The sequence below is a fragment of the Carcharhinus amblyrhynchos genome, chromosome 2 (assembly GCF_965287045.1).
Source record: "Carcharhinus amblyrhynchos chromosome 2, sCarAmb.v2.hapA, whole genome shotgun sequence".
Lineage (NCBI taxonomy): Eukaryota > Metazoa > Chordata > Chondrichthyes > Carcharhiniformes > Carcharhinidae > Carcharhinus > Carcharhinus amblyrhynchos.
The window spans coordinates 119,676,929-119,699,004 of record NC_137325.1 but is presented as its reverse complement, the minus strand read 5'-3'; the positions used below and the strand labels follow the sequence as shown (position 1 = coordinate 119,699,004).

Below are 22,076 nucleotides of genomic sequence, written 5' to 3'. Positions count from 1 at the left end.
GGGTGCTGAGTGAGTACTGAAAGGGCTTTGGCTCACAGGGCTTAGGCGAGAGCAGGCTTAGGCAAGGTGAGATACTGGTCAAATTTTTCTAACTGTGTTCATAAGTTTAAGGGTGGTCAAATAAATGGCAGGGTCCATGGGGAGACGTGTCAGCTGTGTAAGGTGCAATACGTGGGAGTTCCTGGGGACACAGCATCTCCGGACAGTCCACATCTGCACCAAATGTCTGGAGTTGCAGCGTTTGAGGGCCCGGGTTAGGCAACTGGAGTTGAGAACATAAGAACATAAGAAATAGGAGCAGGAGTAGGCCATCCAGCCCTTCGAGCCTGCCCCGCCATTCAATAAGATCATGGCTGATCTGTCGCTGCTCAGTTCCACTTTCCCGCCCTCTCCCCACAACCCTTAATCCCCTCTCCTATCAAAAACCCATCAACCCGCGTCTTAAAAATATTTAGCGAGGCAGCCTCCACCACTTCAACGGGCAGAGAATTCCAGAGATTCACCACCCTTTGAGTGAAGAAGTTCCTCCTCAACTCCGTTCTAAACCGCCCCCCTTTTATCTTGAGGCTGTGCCCCCTAGTCCTATTGTCTTTTTTGAGCGGGAAGAGTCTTTCCACCTCTATCCTATCCATCCCATTCATCATCTTATACGTCTCAATGAGATCTCCTCTCATTCTTCTAAACTCTAACGAGTACAAGCCCAGTTTATTCAGCCTCTCCTCATAGCCCAACCCCCTCAACTCCGGTATCAGCTTAGTAAACCTCCTCTGCACTCCCTCCAAGGCCAAAATATCTTTGCGCAGGTGCGGCGCCCAAAAATGCACACAGTATTCCAGTTGCGGCCTCACCAATGCCCTATACAGCTGCAGCAAGACCTCCCTACTTTTATATTCAATCCCCCTCGCTATGAAGGCCAGCATCCCATTCGCCTTCCTGACCACATGCTGCACCTGCAAGCTGGGTTTTTGCGACTCATGCACAAGGACCCCGAGGTCCCTCTGCACCGTCGCCTGCTGCAGTTTTTCGCCTCGTAAGTAATAGTCCTTCCTACCATTTTTCCTACCAAAGTGGACCACCTCACACTTGCCAACATTAAATTCCATTTGCCATTTCCCGGCCCATTCGCCCAGCCTATCTAGATCCCTCTGCAGACTCTCAACACCCTCCGCACAAATTGCCGTTCCCCCAATCTTGGTGTCATCAGCAAATTTCGACACTCTACACTTGGTTCCCTCCTCCAGATCATCTATATAAATGGTAAAAAGCTGAGGCCCCAGCACCGACCCCTGGGGCACTCCACTAGTCACCATCCGCCAATCCGAATAGCACCCGTTGACCCCCACTCTCTGCCTCCTATTTGACAACCAATCCTTTATCCACGCTAACACCCTACCCCCAACTCCATGTCCCTCGACCTTCTGCAATAACCTCTTGTGAGGCACTTTGTCAAACGCCTTCTGAAAATCTAGAAAGACCACATCCACCGGCTCTCCTCTATCCACCGCCCTAGACACATCCTCATAGAACTCCAGTAAATTTGTCAGACACGACTTCCCTTTAATGAAACCGTGCTGCGTCTGCTCTATCAAGCAATTCCCTTCAAGATGCCTCGCAATTTCCTCCTTAATGACAGATTCTAACATTTTACCTACCACAGACGTTAAACTAACCGGCCTATAATTCCCCGCCTTTTGCCTGGCACCCTTCTTAAACAACGGCGTAACATTAGCCGTTTTCCAATCTTCCGGCACTTCCCCGGAATCCAGCGACGTCTGGAAAATAACCACCAAGGCATCCACTATAACCTCCGCCATTTCTTTCAGAACCCTCGGATGCATTCCATCCGGTCCTGGGGACTTGTCCACAATCAGCCCCTCCAGTCTGTCGAGCACCACCTTTCTAGTAACAGTAATGTCATTAAGACCCTCCAGTCCTACCACCTTTCCATCTCTAACACCCGGCAAATTATTCACGTCCTCCTCCGTGAAGACAGAAACAAAAAAGTTATTCAATACCTTAGCCATATCCCCATCCCCTACCACTAGGTCCCCTTTCTCATCCTCTAAAGGACCAACATTCACCCTAGCCAGCCTCTTCCTTTTTATATATTTATAAAAACTCTTGCTATCCTTTTTTATATTAAGCGCTAGCCCAGCTTCATAGTTTCTCCTACCCTTCCTTATCAACTTCTTTGTCAATCTTTGTTGACATTTAAACCTCTCCCAATCCTCTTCTCGCCCACTACTCTTAGCTACTCTAAATTCCTCCGCTTTTAGTTTAACACTTTCCTTCACCTCCTTTGTTATCCACGGCTTATTACCTCTCCTCCTACTATCCTTTTTGACCATCGGAATAAATTTCCATTGAGCACCAAGAAAGATCTCCTTAAAGATCCTCCACAGACCCTCCCTCCAACGCGCTCTCCCAGTCCACATTCGCCAATTCTTCTCTCATCCTACCGTATTTCCCTCTATTCAAACAAAGGACGCGTGTCCGGGAACCTACTTTCTCCTCCTCCATCTGCACCAGAAACTCCACCATACAATGATCACTCTCCCCAAGAGGATCCTTCACCACAAGGTCCCTAATTCTACCCGCTTCATTACATAGCACCAGATCCAAGATAGCTCGCTCCCTCGTCGGCTCCAACACACACTGTTCGAGGAAACTATCCCGGCAGCATTCCAAGAACTCTTCCTCGAGCCCCCCACGTCCAACATGGGTCGACCAATCAATATGCAGATTGAAGTCCCCCATAACTACGGCCGTCCCATTCCTGCACGCCGCACTTATTTGCGCGTTAACAGCCCGCCCCCATCTCCAGATCATTATTCGGGGGCCTATAGATGACACCCACCAGCGTTTTCCTCCCTTTGCTGTTCCTAATCTCCACCCACAACGATTCCACCCTCTGCTCCTTGGCTCCAATATCATCCCTTGCTACCACCGTGATGCTATCCTTAATCAGTAGAGCTACGCCCCCCCCTTTTCCCTCCTGCCTATCCTTCCTAAACACTTGATAGCCCTGTACATTCAGCTCCCAGTCCCTGTCACCCTGCAGCCACGTCTCTGTAATGGCCACCAGATCGTATCCATTTGTGTCCATCTGCGCCATCAGCTCATCCACTTTATTCCGAATGCTTCGTGCATTCAGATAAAGTGCTTTCATCCCAGCCTTCACCTGGACCCTATTTGCCGCAACGCCACCAACTATACTCACGCCCCCTACTCCCTCTATTATTGGGACATCCTTGGCCTCTTCCCTTACATGTACACTCTCCTTAACTTTAGACCTCGTAAGGTCACCTACCCTCACACCCTCCCCCCCGCTAATTAGTTTAAAGCCCTGTCTACAGTCCTCTTTACTCGATTCGCCAGCACTCTGGTCCCAGCACGGTTCAGACCAACCCCATCCCTCCCGAACAGGTCCCACCTACCCCAATACTGGTGCCAATGCCCCATAAATTCAAACCCATTCCTCCCACACCAATCCCTGAGCCACCCATGAGGCTGGAGGAATTATTTTTAGTTAGGGAAAATGAGGCACTAATGAATAGGAACCACGTTCAAGAGGGGATCCCAGAGCCTAGGAGGGGGGATGGGTGGGTTACAGTTAGGAAGGGGAAAAAGAAGAGGAGTAATGTTCCAAAGGCTACCCCAGGGGTAGTCTCTCAAGATAGCAGGGGTAAGGTGCCAACTGAGGTGGAAAGGGTACGAGAGGAAGAGCAGAATGCCTCAGGGGGAAGGAAAGGGGCTGGATGTGAGATAGTGGTGGGGGATGGGAGGGTTAGAGGAATTGATAGGCGTTTCTGTGGACAAAAGCAGGGCTCCAGGATGGTAGTCTGCCTCCCTGGAGCAGGGGTACAGGATGTGTCGGAGAGGGTAGAGGGAATCTTCAAGGGCCAAGGGACCCAGGCAGATGTAATTATACACGTAGGTGAGAAGGACGTAGGAAGGAAGAGTAGGGGGGGAAAATACGTAGGCAGTTCAAGGAGTTGAGAGCCAGACTGAAGTGCAGGGCCTCCAGGGTGCTGCCAGTGCCCAGCAATAGCAGGGATAAAAATAATGAGATCCTGCAGCTGAATGCGTGGCTGAGGGATTGGTGCAGGACAGACGGTTTTAGTTTTGTTGACCATTGGGAAGTCTTTGCAAAGGAAGGGCACTTGTATAAGAGGGATAGGGAACACTTAAATGGGAAGGGTACACATATTTTAGCTGGGAGGCTGGCTGGACTGTTTAGGCAGGGTTTAAACTAATATGGAGGAGGGGTGGGGAGGAGAGACACAGCTTAGGCACTGGGAGCGGGAGTGATTTGGAGGTCAGGGTAAGTCTAGATGATAGGAAAATCTCCCAGGAGGAGGAGGATGCAAGAGGGCCTGAGGGTCTTCGGTGCATCTGTTTTAATGCGAGGAGTGTGACGGGTAAGACAGATGAACTTAGGGCCTTGATGTTCGCGAGGAATTTAGATGTGGTGGCAGTGACAGACACGTGGTTAAAGGAGGGGCAGGACTGGCAGCTAAATATTCCAGGGTATAAGTGTTTTAGGTGTGATAGGGGAGGGTTGAAAAGAGGAGGGGGAGTAGCGCTCTTAGTTAGGGAGCAGATCACAGCGGTGCAGAGGGAGGATAACATGGAGGGGTTGGGAATTGAGTCTCTGTGGGTGGAGTTGAGGAATAGGAAGGAGGCCATTACTATACTAGGAGTGTACTATAGGCCGCTCAACAGCCCACGGGCAGTGGAAGAGGGTATATGTAGGGACATTTTGGATAAGTGTAGGAAGAACAGGGTTGTTGTAATGGGAGATTTTAATCTCCCTGGGGTGGTTTGGAAGGTGCCTAGAGCTGGTTGGGTCGGGGGGGGGGGGGGGGGGGGAGGCGGAAAGGTGTCGGTCGGTCGGGGAGGAATTCGTCAGATGTGTATTGGAAGGATCCTTGCAACAGTATGTAGATAGCCCGACTAGAGAGGGGGCTATACTGGATTTAGTTCTGGGCAATGAGCTGGGTCAGGTGGTTGAGGTTGCGGTAGGCAAACATGTGGCTAATAGTGACCACAGCTCCGCCTACTTTAGGATACGAATGGAAAAAGATGAGAGCTGTCCTAAGGGGAGGGTGCTAAATTGGGGGAAGGCTAGATACAGCCAGATTAGGCAGGAGCTTAGGGATACAGACTGGGATAGGCTGTTGGAAGGCAAGACCACGTTAAGCATGTGGGAGTCTTTCAAGGGGAAACTGCAATGGGTGCAGGAAAGGCATGTGCCGGTTAGGAGAAAGGATGGGAAAGGTAGGATTAGAGAGCCGTGGATTACTAGAGATATAGAAGACCTGGTTAGGAAGAAACTAGAGGCGTATGTTAGATCTAAGCAGCTGGGAACAGAGAGCGTTAGAGGAATACAGAGAGAGTAGGAGGGATCTCAAACGGGGAGTTAGGAGAGCAAAGAGGGGGCATGAGGTGGCTTTGGCAGGTAGGGTTAAGGAGAATCCAAAGGCGTTTTACTCCTACCTTAAGAACAAAAGGGTGGCTAGGGGTAAAATCGGTCCTCTCAGGGACAGATGTGGGGAATTGTGCTTAGAGGCAGAGGGAATGGGGGAGATCCTGAATGAATACTTTGCGTCGGTATTCACGAAGGAGGGGGACTTGATGTCTGGTATGGTCATCGAGGGAGCAGTAGACCAATTGAAAGATCTACGAGGGTAGTAGTGTTAGGGCTTTTAGCTGGCATTAAAACCGATAAATCTCGGGGCCCGATGGCATTTATCCTAGGCTGCTAAGGGAGGTGAAGGATGAGATTGCTGGGCCTCTGACATGAATCTTTGTCTCTTCTTTGGACACAGGTGAGGTCCTAGAGGATAGCAAACGTGGTACCCTTGTTTAAAAAGGGTAGGAGAGATAGCCCGGGTAACTATAGGCCGGTGAGTTTAACGTTAGTGGTAGGCAAGTTGATGGAGAGGATTCTTAGGGATAGGATGTATGCGCACTTAGAGCGTTGCGATCTGATTAAGGATACGCAGCATGGCTTTGTAAAGGGGAAGTCTTGCCTTACGAATCTGGTAGAATTCTTTGAAGAGGTGACAAAAATGGTTGACGAAGGACAAGCCGTTGATGTCGTCTACATGGATTTCAGTAAGGCATTTGACAAAGTCCCTCATGGTAGGTTGGTACAGAAGATTAAAGCTCATGGGATATGTGGTCAGGTATCTAGATGGGTAACGAACTGGCTTGCAAAGAGGAGTCAGAGAGTAGTAGTGGAGGGGTCCTTTTCTAGCTGGAGGTCACTAGTGGTGTGCCACAGGGCTCAGTACTGGGACCTCTTCTCTTTGTCATGTATATAAATGATTTGGAAGAGGGAGTAGGTGTGTGATCAGCAAATTTGCTGATGACACCAAGGTGGCTGGATTGGCAGGCAGTGAGGAGCAGTGTCTGGCAATACAGCGGGATATTGATAGGCTGGTTGATTGGGCAGATACATGGCAAATGGAGTTTAATCCAGATAAATGTGAGGTGATGCATTTTGGCCGGAATAATGTAGGGGGGAGTTATATGATAAAGGGTAAGCCCATACGGAGTATAGAATCGCAGCGAGACCTGGGGGTGCAAGTGCACAAGTCTTTGAAGGTGGCAGTGCAAGTGGAGAGTGTGGTGAAGAAAGCCTATGGTATGTTAACCTTTATAGGAAGGGGTATAGAATATAAGAGCTGGAGTCTAATGTTGCAGTTGTACAGAACGTTGGTTACGCCGCATTTAGAGTACTGCATCCAGTTCTGGTCGCCTTACTACCAGAAGGACGTGGAGACTCTGGAGAGAGTGCAGAGGAGGTTTACCAGGATGTTGCCTGGTATGGAAGGACTGGGGTATGAGGAAAGATTGAAGAAATTGGGGCTCTTTTCCCTTGAAAGACGCCAACTAAGGGGGGATCTAATAGAGGTATATAAGATTATGAAGGGTATAGATAGAGAGTAAGCAGAGGTAAGCTATTTCCTACGGTAGAGACACATAGGACAAGGGGCCATGGACTTAAGGTGAGGCGGGGAGAGGTACAACACAGATATTAGAGGGAGGTTTTTCACACAGAGGGTGGGGGTGGGGGTGGGGGGGGGGGTGGTGGTATGGAATGCTCTGCCAAGTAAGGTGGTGGAGGCAAACACGCTAGAGTCATTTAAGAGTAACTTAGACAGGCACATGAGTGGGTTGGAGATGGGTGCATATAGGAGATTGTTTTAAATAAGGGTCATTTGCATTGGGGCGTCCCTGGTAAGGTAAATGGATATGGTACGATAATAATGTTTTTTTTCCCTTTTCATTCACAGGTTTTAAGTCGGTCCGCCTTGTGTCCAACGAGGGGCCTACACGCAATGGGTCGTACTTGGGCTGCTCTTGGTTGTTCGAGATTGGCCTAGTGTTTCATGTCGTTAGTGTGCGCCTAAACTGGACCAGATACTGGGCAAGACGACAGCTCAGTGACTATCGCTGATTGCTGTGCAGACACATGGATTTGGGCCGGTGTCTGTGGGAGTTTGCACATTCTCCCCGTGCTTGCGTGGGTTTTCTCCAGGTGCTCCGGTTTCCTCCCACGCCCCAAAGATGTGCTGTTAGGCTGATTTAGGGACAATTTATTCCTGCCAATCAGTTTCCTTCAATCTGGATGGCCATAAAACATTAGACAAGGGTCGTGGGTGGAAGGGGGGGGACTGGTGGTGTCGAGATGGCGGCGCGGGTTCGTTGGGCCAAAGGGCTTGTTTCCCAGGCTGTTTTTGTTCTTTGTTAAATTATTTCATCCCAGGGCTGGTAAGTTGGGGTGCACAATATTCATTTTGAGAGGAACAGATGACATTTTATTTAAATCGGAATCCAGAATGGAGCAACTGAAAGGTTGCCTTAAATCAGGCAAGTTACAGGAAAATAATGCACCACTGAAATTTTCATCTGTTTGGCCAGTGGAAAATATTTTGTACATAATGCTTGTCTGACCAAGCACAAGTGTTAAACTGGATTTCTAACAATTTCTCAGTACCCGGAAGAAAAATATAAAGCCTTTGGTCCCTTGAGTTGAGGGAGACATGAAGGTGATATGAAGGGAAAGGAAAACACAGCAATTTACCAGGAGACTTGCAGCCTAAAGTGGTAGGAAGGGGGTCCCAAACTTCTCTCCCCCTCATCTATTGTTAGGGTGGCACAGAAGGATCTTTACTTTGCCTGTCTACATTATATCTGGCCTAGTAATGAGTGAAACAATATTTACTTGATGTTGCTCACTTTGATGATCATAAAGTACAGCTTAAAAATGTCATTATTAGTCCATTTAAGGATTAATGAATTGCTGCAAAGGAGTCATTAAATTTAATAGGTTAAACTAAGTTTACTAAAGCAAAGCCCAAAAAAAAGTTAGAGAATGTTTGTGATGAAAATAACTGATAATTTTAATAAAAGATGGGACATCTAATTCTCCCAGTGAGTAATGTTTTTCCCCCCACTTTCCCAATAGTTTTATTAACTTGTATTTGTATGGACATCAATCCAAATTCAAGGAATGTTGGTAAGGAAACAGTTAAGGTGAACAGAAAGCTAAACTATGCACAATAAACTGCAGGAGAACCAGAGTGCAATGCTCCATCTTGCAATAAATGAGATTACATGGAATGTGTTTTTACTTCTCACATTCAAGGTATGAATTAGATAACTAATTAATTTAACATTCATAAATAGGAGCAAATGAACAAAATATTCATCACACACCAACAAAAAAATGCTGGAAAATCTCAGCAGGTCTGATGGGATCTGTAGAGAGAGAATAGAGCCAAACCTTCGAGTCAGGATGACCCTTCACCAGAGCTCTGATCTCAATCTTGCCACAGATGCTGTCACACCTGCTGAGATTTTCCAGCATTTTCTGTTTCAGATTCCAGAATCCACAGTATTCTGCCTGTATCAAAATATTAATCACTATTAGTTTTAGACAATTAATTTTGATCTATATTGGTTATCCTTTCCTCTTGCCTCCACGTCTAGTTATCTGATCAAACACTGAACTGCAAGCAAGATAATTAACCGCAGTGTACAGATGAGATTGATTATTTATCCAATGTAAAGAATTTGTCAGTACCTGTGCAACCATCACTGCGCGTTTGAGCTTCAGGCCCCAGGTTGTCTGCATTTTCTTCCTTTCCTAAAACGTAAAAAGGTGTTAGACTCAAATTCTAAATATAATAGTGATTTAAAAACAGGTGAACTAATTTACCTAATATGTCTTTCTGTATTCTGGGAAGCAAAGCCAAGATGAGTTGCATAAATTTCCAACCAGTTTCCTGGGCACTGCACTTAAAATTGTCATCTATTCCTTATACTTACACTGCAATGCTAGAGAACAAGCGTACAACTGTCTTAGCTTTTCACGATCAAAACATTAACGTTCCACATCATAATTATCACCAAGCCACTAACTGACTCGCATTCTGGTGGCACAGTGGAGCACTGCCATAACAAACAATATAAGAGCATAAGAAATAGGAGCAGGAGTAGGCCATCCAGCCCTTCGAGCCTGCCCTGCCATTCAATAAGATCAAGGCTGATCTGAAGTGGATCAGTTCCACTTTCCCGCTTTCTCCCCATAACCCTTAATTCCCTTGTCTATCAGAAATCTTGGCAGAGAGATCTACAAATGAAGCTTCCATACTTAAGTGAGACAGAAAATTATACTACACATGGATTAATCTGGGAGAAGGGGTGAAAAAGCTATACACAATTACACTCCAACCTGGGTGAACAATGGCAAATGCAATCAGTTAGTTAATGTTAAAAGTGCTTGAAATTTTGTTTGAACATTTTCAGGTAAACAGTTTTTTTAAAAAACTACCATAATCCCAAACTCGTGCAATATTTTGAATTTTTTTAATGTTTATATTTTTAAGCCTCTCTAGAGGAAAAGGGGATCTATTTCTCTGATGCAATACCCTGGTGATAACTGCAGCTGGTAAAGCAGTTCAAGCGCACAGGAACGGAAGCGAAAGTATGCAGAGATATGTCACTATTTTGTAATCTTCATAACATTAGATTAAGATGACAATGACATAACCCAGAAACCCGCTTCCTACGAGGTAGGCTCATCTGAAACTATTTCACTCCAGCTGCTTCCTTCTTTTATGACTTTAAAGGTGAAAGCATGAAAGACAGCATTCTGAATTCAAGCTAACGAGATTTACTTTGCGAGACTTGTTCGGTTTTGCAGAACTGAATTATCTCGCTGTCTTATTAATTGGATTTTTAAAAAAAATTCGTTCTTAAGATGTTATTGCACCCTTAGTGGTAAGTGTAGGCCTTATCAAACCACTGCAGTCCATATTCTTTATCGTAGCTTGATATGCCTGAATGGCTTGCGTTAGGGTATAAGAGAACAATCCCATAATCACAATCAAACCACCTCATGGTTAATTTTACTGATATACAGCTTAAAATTTTAAACCACCATGGTGGGATTATATTCTCATTCTCTCGATTCTGAATTCGGGCCTTCGGATCACAAGTCCAGTAAAAATAACTACAGTCAACTCCTGCTGCTCGCGGGGGTTTTACTCACTCAAATTCTCCAAGGGTGAGATTGCGAACTTGTGCACGGGCCGAGCCAGTACAAGTGCAGTGCACATTTTCTCCATGCGAGTGACGTGGGAACAGTGAGAGTTGAACATTTTAAAATCGCTGATGAGTGAAGTTCTGGGACCACGAACCGCAAATAAGAGCCCAACCACATTTGCAAGAGTAAACAAATGCGTTCAAAGGGGGGTTGCAAACAACAGCAGTTGACTATGCTGCAGTCATGAGTCAACTGCATCCAAGTCAATTGAAAAAGAATACCAAAACTAAATATGCACGCAGTTTCCGTTGTTAGAATAAGAATCAAAACATGATTTTTTTTAGGCCAATAGCAATATTTCTGGGTAGATTTTGAATGTACTCTTCTGGTTCAATACACTTTGCAACGTTACAGTTGAGAGTCATTTCTCAAAAGGGCCAAAAATATAAGAACTTGGAATTTCTAAAGACACAGCAGTGGACATATTTACCCTGCCAACATAACTGAAATGCAACAGTGAAATGCCGTGCAAGTGCCTTTTCTGCCTCCCACAAAGTTTCCACATGAGTCATTAAAAATAACACTTTTTCATTGATGTGAACTATATTCCTGCCAGGTAACTTCAAGAATTACTCAACCACCGTTACAAGAACAAATAGAATGTGAGTACGATGGAAGAATTTACATGAAAATGGTTCTATTTATTGGCAATAATAACTTTACAATAAACATTTAAAGTCCTATTAGGTTAATAATGGGCACTAACAAAAGGTCATAATGCTTAACGCAAAGTATTTTAAGAAAATATTTTACAATTAATGGCAGCCTGATCAAATAACTTGTTCATCATTTTCAACACAGTGTTGCGCAATTTGGCACAATTTGATGGCAAACAGCACCCTCTAGAGCAGTGAGATGTGGCTCGGCTTTCAGTCTTGTACGGAATTTGGACCAAGCAGAACATGCAATTGCTTAAGGGAAGACTTCCATATTTACAACAGAATTACAACAGCTGCATCATAATTCTATATCAATCTAAACCCTTGGCAAGAAAAATAAACACTGGAGTTTCCCCAGTCTTTAGAACTCTTCTCCAAGATGGAATGAGTGACAGAACCTTCTTCCCAGTCGACCAAAGACAAATGCAGATGTAACTATCGATACAAGGTAGAGTTGCTGGGATAAGCCTGAAACTACTAGTTTGTTCAAAGGCACTCTTGTAACTCCTACACACATTTCAATGCTACTAGAAGCCATCATCAGGTTGAACTTCGAGGCATGTGGCCTTATTGATGGTATGGTCCTGGTCCAAATGTTGCTGGAAAATTGGCTAAGTAAAAGAGAGACACTGAAGGCTGATAGCCATTCCCTAAGTTACAGAGACACTACAAGGAATTACATAGGCAGGCTAAGCCGCAGGATACAAAACAGCAGGAAGTCCCAGGACTTCAAACTGATAGTGATCACCTTTGAAGTGCAATGAATAAATGGTTGTTAACAATCACATGGGACGTAGGAAACAACGACTGAAGGATGGAAGGCCATTAAGATGGACGTTTATGGTAATCTGTCAGAACAGGGGAATGCAAGCAGACACAGTCGCAAGAAAGTAACTAATACTGCCAAACTTAGCCAAATTAGCAATAATCACAAGGAAGAACCATCATGGAAGGGAGCCTCAAGCTTTTGGCTTGAAGGAGGAGTTTGATCCTAGTTCGTGCCTGGCCAGTACAATTAGGTGGTCATGTCGCCACAACTTCACCAGAAGTCATTAGGTTTGTTTAAAGCTATGTGGAGGAATATGTGGTAGCAGCAAAGGGAGGTGGGATAAGCATTGGGATTTGCTATTTTGTTTAATAAAGAAGTGATTTAGTTCAAGATTAACAGCCCTTCAGCCCAACTTGTCCATGCTGCCTTTTTTTTAAAGAAACCCCTAAGCTAATCCCAAATGTCCACATTTGGCCCATAACCCTCTATAACCATCATACCCATGTAACTATCCAAATGCTTTTTAAAAGACAAAATTGTACTCACCTCTAATACTACCTCTAACAGCTTGTTCCAGACACTCATCACGCTGTGAAAAAACTGCCCCTCTGGACACTTTTGTATCTCTCCCCTCTTGTCTTAAACCTATGCCCTCTAGTTTTAGACTCCCCTTTGGGAAAAGATATTGACTATCTACCTTGTCTATGCCCCTCATTATTTTATAGACCTCTATAAGGTCACCCCTTAGCCTCCTGTGCTCCAGAGAAAAAAGTCCCAGTCTATTCAGCCCCTCCTTATAACTCACTCCAGTAAGTTCCAGTAGTAAAGCTTTTCTGCACTCTTTCTAATTTAATAATATCCTTTCTGTAATGGGGTGATCAGAATTGCACATAGTATTCCAAGTGTAGCCTTACCAATGTCTTGTACAACTTCAATAAGACATTCCAACACCTGTATTCAATGTTCTGACCAATAAACCAAGCATGCCAAATGCCTTCTTGACAACTCTGCCCACCTGTGACTCCACTTTCAAGGAGCTAGTAACATGTACCACCAGATCTCTGTTCTGTAACAACTGTTTGTTCTCCCCAACACCCTACCATTAACTGAGCAAGTTCTGCCCTGATTCAGTCTATCAAAATGCATTACCTCAGGTTTGTCTAAATTAAACTCCATCTACCATTTGTCAGCCTACTGGCCCAAGAACAATGTTGTGTCTGTCAATTGAATGGAGTGAGTGGTTAAAATCTACATTTCTTATGGACCCACGGTAAAAGTCTGAAATAATTTGGAATTACGCAAATTGATATCTAGCCTGAGTTGCATGAGGATCGCAAAAAACAACTTACATTTATAGAATGCTTTAACATAATGAAACATCCCAAGGCCTGACAGCAGCACTATGAAACAAAGTATGACACAGAGCCACAAAGGCGATATCAAGTTCGATGACAAAATGTTCAGAGGTAGGTTTTAGGAGAAAAGGTAGAGTAGGCAGAGGTCTGGGGAAAGAATTCCAGAGCTTGGGGCCAGGATAACTGAAGGCAATAGTGAGGCAATTATGATTGGGAATGCACAAGAGGTTAGAATTAGAGGAGCACAGCTGGTTTCCTCCCACAGTCTGAAAGACGTGCTAGTTAGGTGGATTGGCCATGACAAATTCTCCCTCAGTGTACCTGAACAGGTGCCTGGAGTGTGGCGACTAGGTGATTTTCACAGCAACTTCATTGCAATGTTAATGTACACCTATTTGTGACACGAATAAATATACTTTAAACTTTAACACAGATATTTTGGAGGCTTGCAGAATTGAAGGAGATTACAAAAATAGGGAGATGCACAAAGCCAAGTAGGGGTTTCAAGACAAGGGATGAGAATTTTAAAGTCAAGACGTTGCTTGACCGGGGGCCAATATAAGATAGTGAACACAAGGATTACAGGCAAATGGGACTTACTGCAAGTTAAGGCATTGACATCTAAGTTTTGTATGACCTCATACATAGTGTAGAAGTCGGGATCCAGCTAGGATTGCAGTGTAATACTCAAGACGAGAGATAATGAAGGCATAAAGAGTGAAAGCTGCACTGAAGTATGGGTGAAATTGAAAGATGTTATAGAAGCAGAAAAGAGTGGTCTTAGAGATGACAGAAACTCATCTGTGGATCAAATGTGACACCTAAGTTGTGAACAGTCTGGTTTAATTTCAGACTGTTGCCAGGAATAGGGCTAGAACTTGTACTTACAAAGAACAAAGAACAACCCAGCATGGGAAACAGGCCCTTTGGCACAACGAGCCCGTGCCGCCGCATCTTCCCACACCTACCCTGCCCTGTGTGTATGTGAGTACTTAGGGAATGAAGCTTGGAACAACAGTTTCAGTCTTTCCGATATTTTAAGGAAAAATCTCTGTTTATCCAGTACTAGACGTCAGATAAGCAGACTGATTATTTAGCAACAGTGGAGGAGTTGAAAGAGGTGATGATGGATGTAGAGCTGGACAGTATCAAATGTAAACGCGAAAACTAACACCTGTGCCTTCAGATGATATTACTAAGGAACAGCATGTAGATGAAAGGACCAAGGATTAATCCCTGGGGGGCACCAAAGATAATGTGACTGTGAAACCAATATATTTGTGAATTTTATTGGATTTTGCCAATTACAAGATGGTTGCCGGAATACAGAATCAAAAATGCCTGTGTGCTGTCTCCTACATCACAGATTGATGAAATATTTACTCAAAAATGACAAAAGAACATTCTAGTTAAATTCAAAGCAATTCTATTTAATCCTTCACTCTTCATTTCCTCTCGATTCCTTCACTTGTTTTCTCCTGAATAGTTCATCTTTGAGGTATGGGTTTACAGGTGCTTGCCACCTTCCTGGGCACTGCTGAAAGAGATTTTTCTGGATAGCACGTCAGTAGTAAACGGTTGCAGCTGTTCAGCTTCAGTTGGAAGGAGCCCAAGTTTTGGAGGGTTGTGGGGGGGAAAAAAAATGTAACCAATCCTCACATACATTCCCAGCATGGCTGAATTCAATGAACCGAATACAGATTGAGGATAACTTTACGGATCAAATATCTATGGATAAAGATGCAAAGCCATTGGTTAACTGCATAAGTGTCTCAAGCTTTGGCTTATGGTTGCACAAGGAGGAAAAACAGAAGGATAAATAGCATCAGATAGGGTAAAAGCTTAGCCACGATCTGTGACAAAAAATTATTTAAAATATTTAATTTTCTATACAATGAACTTAAGTGCATGACGTATTCTAAATGAATCCTTCAATAAATCTCTTTCACACACTGAACTGATGAATCTCATATGGTTTTCAAAGTACATGGTGAGTTAAGTGTAATCTGAAAGCACACACACTTAACTAATCAAATTCAAATTACATTTTTTTCCCAGACAAATTATGTTGTCATACCAGAGGTATGGATTATTATTTAGTTTGGAAATGCTTTATTGTAATTGTTTGCTTTTGACTTCATTTTCCAGAAACTAAAGGCATGAACCTGCCTCGCATTAAGTTGATCTTTCTCTATACTCTAGCTATGACTGTGACACTACATTCTGCACACACTTTCTTTCCCTACGTATGGTATGCTTTATCCGTATAGCATGCAAGAAACAATACTTTTCACTGTATACTAATACATGTGACAATAATAAAATCAAATTAGAAAGGTACTTCAGGTTACAATGGTATTGAGGAGCACTGGGTTGGTGCCGAAACACTGATGCACGTGGAGCAGTTTTGTCGACAGAATAGGAGGTAGCCCCTGATCAGGTAGGAACAGTGAAAGGAAGGAATAGTGAAATTAAAACTAGTTCCTGGATCAATTCAGCAATTTAGCAGTCATTCTGGGGCAAGTGACTTCTACATTGTGATACATTCTCTAAATATATTGGAAACCTTGCAATTGCATACACAACGCCCACTCAACGTTTTAAATTTGTGTCCACATTTACAATGGAACCCCTACATAAACTTGTAATTACACAATGATTACAGTAGAGGAGACTGGCAAATTTTGGCCCATTGGCCTGTGTTGGCTCCCTGAAGAAGCAATTCTCAATGCTTTCTCCTCCTTACTTTTCAGATAATTATCCAAATCTTTCAAATGCCTTGATTGAACTTGCTCCACCATACCTCTAGTGTATTCCCCATTTTAACCACACTGAGAACACAGTTTCTCGTATCGCTTATGTCTTTTTTTGCCAATTACCTTAAATCTGCACCCTCTGGTTCTTGATTCTTCTATCAGTGGGAGCAACTTCTGTTTACTTCACCCAGAGCAGCCATAATTTTTAATGCCTTCATCAAATCTCCTCTCAGCCTTCTTTACACTAAGAAAAAACAGCCCCAGTTTTTCTAATCTATCTTCTGAACTGATGCTCCTCATTCCTGGAACCATTATGCCCATCTTTTCTACACACTCCAATGCCTCTACTTTCTTAAGAGGCTACAGAAATTTGGCATGTCCACTATAAGTTTCACCATCTTTTACAGTTACATCATAGGAAGCATTCTTTCTGGTTGTATCACAGCTTGGTATGTCTCCTGTTCTGTCCCAAGACCACAAAAAATTACAAAAGGGCATGAACGAAGCCCAGTCGAACACAAACCAGCCTCCCATCCACTCTGTCTACACTTCCTGATGCCTCAGAAAAGCAGCCAGAACAATCAAGGACCCCACGCACTCCGGACATTCTCTCTTCCACCTTCTTCCATTGGGAAAAAGTCTGAGGACACATCAATCAACTCAAAAACAGCTTCTTCCCTGCTGCCAACAGACTTTTGAATGGACCTAGCTCATATCAAGTTGATCTTCCTCTACACCCTAGCTATGACTGTAACACTACGTTTTCTTTGTCTGTATATCACACAAGAAACAATACTTTTCACTGTAAACTAATACATGTGGCAATAATAAATCAAAATCAAAACCTTTCGAAAATCTATGGCCCAGACTGAACGCATACACTGGCCTGGCCAAACCAGTGTTTTATACGATTTAACACAGCTTTCACCTCCTGCTGCCATGAAACATGTGGTGGGTTAGATGGTAAATCCCACCTTTTTTATTTATTGTGTGGGACATGGGCATCACTGCTTGGTCAGCAATTACTGCTCATCAGGTGGCAGTGAGCCACCTTCTTGAGTTGCTGCAGCCCATCTGCTATGGGTTGACCCACAATGCCATTAGGGAGGAAATTCCAGGGTTTTGACCCAGCGACTGTGAAGCAACAGCAATATATTCCCAAGTCAGGATGGTGAGTGGCTTGGGGGAAGAGCTTGCAAGTGATAGTGCTCCCATGTATCTGCTGCTCTTGCCCTTCTGGATGGAAGTGGTTGTGGATTTGGAAGGTGTTATCTAGAGATCTTTGATGAAGTGTTGCAGTTCATCTTGTAGATAGTACACGCTGCTGCTACTGATTGACAGTGGTGGAAGGATTGAATGTAGATGTGGTGCCAATCAAGCAGGCTGTTTTGTCTTAGATAACGTTGAGCTTCTTTGGTATTGTCGGAGCTGCATCCATCCAGGCAAGTGGGGAGCATTCCATCACACTCCTGACTTGTGCCTTGTAGATGGTTGATAGGCTCTGGGGAGTCAGGAGGTGAGTTACTTGGCACAGTATTCCTCACCTCTGACCTGCTCTTGTAGCCAGTGTTTATGTGGTGAGTCCAGTTGAGTTTCTGGTCAATAGCAACCCCAAGGATGCTGACAATGGGGGATTCAGTAATAGTAACACCATTGAATGTTAAGGCATGGTGGTTAGATTGTCACTTATTGGTGATGGTCATTGCCTGGCATTTGTGTGGTGCAAATGTTACTTGCCACTTGTCAGCCCAAGCCTGGATACTGTCCAGATCTTGTTACATCTGAACATTTGAACTTCAGTATTTGAGGTGTTGTGAATGGTGCTGAACATTGCTGATTGCGCAAACATCCCCACTTCTGACCTCATGATGGAATGAAGGTCATTGGTGAAACAACTGAAGATTGTTGGGCCAAGAACACAACCCTGAGGGACTCCTGCAGAGATGTCCTGAAGCTGAGATGACTGAACCTCCACAACCACCTTCTTATGTACCAGATATGACTGCAACCACTGGAGTATTTGCCCCAATACCCATTGCTATTAGTTTTGCTTGAGCTCCTTGATGTCAAGAGCTGTCACTCTCACCTCTCCTCTGGAATTCAGCTCTTTCGTCCACGTTTTAACCAAGGCTGTAATGAGGTATTCAATGCCTCCAACAGTTTCTTGATATTACGTGGAGTGAATCAAATTGGCTGGAGACTGGCATCTGTGACACTACGGAACACTGGAGGAGGCCTAGATGGATCATTCACCCAACACTTCTAGCTGAAGATAGCGGCAAATACTTTAGCCTTGATCCATAGTTCATCTCATTCCCAAAAATCAAGACTGGTTATGTATTCCTCACTGGATAGGTAAGATATTGCTATAGAAAATTCTCCCAAAGACACTCTTGGAACTCTTACATCCTGCTGTCCTTTACACGACCACTATTTCAGTCTATATTCGGTAACTGAAGTCTACCACTGCTATTACAACTTTATAATTCTTGCACTTGTCTGTAATTTGTTTACAAATTTATTGCTGTACATCTTTCTCACTCTTTGGTGCCTATAGACCAAACTGAGCAATGGAATTGCATTTTTCAGTTCCCAGCTCCAGTCAAATAGATTCCATCCTTGACTTCTCTGGGACATCCTCCTTCTCTCTGTCCAGCACTACAATGTTCTCCTTCAACAATACTGACACCTCCCCCCCCCCTTTTGTTTCCTTTCCCAAGGCCTGAAAACCTTGTATCCAGTGTATTTAATGGCAGTCTGGCCCTTCTTTGAGCAGGGTCTCCATACAGACACAACAATTTCCAAGTGGTTATCTGCACCTCAACCTTTTTCTTTTATATATGCTGTTGCTGGCAAAGTCAGCATTTGTTGCCCACCCCTGACTGCCTTCACGGGGGTGGTGGCGAGCCCCCTTTTTGAACTGTTGTAGTCTATCTAGTGCAGGTACATCCAGAATGCTGCTGGGAAGCATACTTCAAGATACTGAACTTATATCATACTTTCAAGTCAGAATGAGGAGTGGTTTGGAGGGAAATTGCAGGTAGTCTTCCCATGTGTCTGCTGGCCTTGTCCTTCTAGATGGCAGAGGTCATAGTTTTGAAAGCAGTTGTCAAAGGAGCCTTAGTAGTGTACAGACAGCTGCCACTTTTTATTTTTGAATGCTTAAGGAGGTGGGTGGAGTGCTTGCTGGAGTTGCACTCATCCAGGTAAATGGTGGGTATTCCATTTGTAGATGGTGGGAGTCAGGTGATTGGCTGCAAAATTTCCAGCCTCTGATCTACTCTTTAAACCAGTGTTTATATGGTTGGTCCAGTTCAATTTCGGATTAATAGCAATCTACCCAGATGTTGACAGTGGGGGATTCAGCAATTGGTAATGCCATTGATTGTCCAAGGGAGATGTTTATATTTTCTCATTGGACATTGTCATTTACTGATACTTGTGTAACATCTACCTTACTTGTCACTTCTCAGCCCAAACCAGAGAATCATCCAGATCCTGTTACATATGGATAACAACTGCTTCAGTGGGCTGAGGAGTTGCAAATGCAACATTGTGCAAATGCATATCACCACTTGATCTTATGGAGGAAGGAAGGTCTTGAAGCAGTTGAAGTTGGTTGACACTATCCTGAGGATCTCCTGCAGCACTGTATTAATTAGAAAAATTTGTTCAACTTGCTTCAAAACAGTTGGTCCCAATATTTCAGGAATCATTCCTGCATCATTTTTCCATGAATTGATCTACTCCACAATTGCAGCCCCCCCCCCCCGCCTTCTATCCTCACTACCAGGAGTGATCTGGAGATTTTTTGAAGTTGTGTTTGCTAATTTCCTACCTAGCTCCCTAAATTCTGATAGAAGAGCCACATCCCTCTTTCTACCCATGTTGATGATACTGGATTGGATTATGATTGCTGGCTGTTCACCATCCCCCTTTGATGTGCTCTGCAGCCAGTGACATCCTTGGCTCTGGCACTTGAGGGAAACTAGTTTAAATCCTCCCATGTAACACTAGCAAATCTCCTGGCCACTTGGAGGAAGCACTGAGGGTGGCACGTACAGAATGGACATCGCTGCTAGACTGAGACTGTTGCAGGTGGTGAGGGAATCAATAAGAGTTACAGAACAAAGAGATCTAGGGGTACAGGTTCATAGCTCCTTGAAAGTGGAGTCATAGCTGGACAGTGGTGAAGGCACTCAGCATGTTTGGTTTCATCAGTCAGAACATTGAATACAGGAGTTGGAATCTGGAATTCTCTGCCCGTTGAAGTGGTGGAGGCTGCCTCGCTAAATATTTTTAAGAAGCGGGTTGATGGGTTCTTGATAAGAGAGGGGATTAAGGGTTATGGGGAGAGGGCGGGAAAGTGGAACTGAGCCACAACAGATCAGCCATGATCTTATTGAATGGCGGGGCAGGCTTGAAGGGCTAGATGGCCTACTCCTGCTCCTATTTCTTATGTTCTTATGGAATGTTTTCTTGAAGTTGTACAAGACATTGGTAAGGCCACATTTGGAATACTGTACAATTCTGGTCTCCCTATTATAGGAAGGATATTATTAAACTAGAAAGAATGCAGAAAAGATTTACTAGGATGCTACTGGGACTTGATGGATTGAGTTGTAAGGAGAGGCTGGATAGACTGGGACTTTTTTCTCTGCAGCCTAGGAGGCTGAGGAGTGATCCTATAGAGGTCTATAAAATGAGTGGCACAGATCAGCTAGATAGTCAATATCTTTTCCCAAAGATAGGTGAGTTTAAGGGCATTGGATTGAGAGGGAAAGATACAAAAAAGTGTCCAGAAGGGCAATTTTTTTCAGGGTGGTGAGTGTCTGGAACAAACCGCCAGAGTTGATAGTAGTAGAGGCAGGTACAATTATCTTTCAGAAAGCATTTAGATAGTTACATGGGTACAATGGGTATAGAGGGATATGGGCCAAATGTAGGCAATCGGGATTAGCTTAAGGGTTTTAAAAGGGCAGCATGGACAAGTTGGGCTGAAGGGTCTGTTTCCATGCTGTAAACCTCTATGACTCTATATCATCTTGAATTCATGTTCATGGCCACAAACATGCATCTATTCCCCTAACCATTAAACCTCCTATTCACCATTGTTCTTGCAGCATTCTTCGTGTCCCCTGTACAACTGAGCAAATCAAAGTACCATGGACCTAGCTCTGGCTGCAACTTCTAGGGCAGAGAAGTTTGTACAATCTAGCCAACTCTACTGTGATCGCCAAACCGGCATTCTATAACTTATGTTCCATGGCCAGGTCCCCAAGTTTTTGGACATATCCGTTAGGAACCAGTAATGTTTTGTTTAAAATAGACAAAGTTTGAGCCTCAAGACACTTGCTAAGTGAATAAAGCCACAAGATTCCACAGGTTTTAAACAAAAATAAACTTTACTGTACAAGGACGAAAAGATGAAACAATTTACAATATCTATCCTATGCTCTAAAATTCAGAGTTAATATGAGGAAGGCAATTGTGGTCAAACACACCATGCTGTACAGTAAATGGCAGATACAACCAAGACAGGACAGGACACTAGTCACTCAACAATCCACCCAGATATCAGTAAACACCAAGTAAACTAATCTTACAAAAACTCTCTCATAGGGGATTCCAGTCTCCACGTCAAAGATTTAACCTCAATTCTCTCCAAAAGTTGCCCCAACTTGGATGATGTCAACAAGCGCCCACCTCATGTTTCATTTCCCAGGATTCTGTCCCCTGGATTCCCTCAAGTGCAACGTCAGTTCTTTGGCCAAACCAAAGCAGAACAGTGCTGCTCCAAAACAGGTACCTTTGCTCAAATGGTTGCTGCATGTAGTCACCAATCTTTGGCTTTCTCCTTAGATCTTCAGAGCTTCCTCTTGAGCCCTCACTATTTGCTACCTTGAGCCCTTATCC

The 22,076-nt window shown here is 44.0% G+C and overlaps 1 protein-coding gene across 1 annotated transcript in view; it reads right to left on the bottom strand.

Annotated features, from left to right (window-relative positions):
• The window catches only part of zeb1b (zinc finger E-box binding homeobox 1b), a 155,875-nt gene that overhangs the window by 32,108 nt on the left and 101,691 nt on the right, over positions 1–22,076 (bottom strand). The window contains exon 3 of the mRNA XM_080212014.1: positions 9,098–9,160. Coding sequence (XP_080068140.1) covers positions 9,098–9,160 — 63 coding nt within the window. The remainder of the gene's footprint in view (positions 1–9,097; positions 9,161–22,076) is intronic.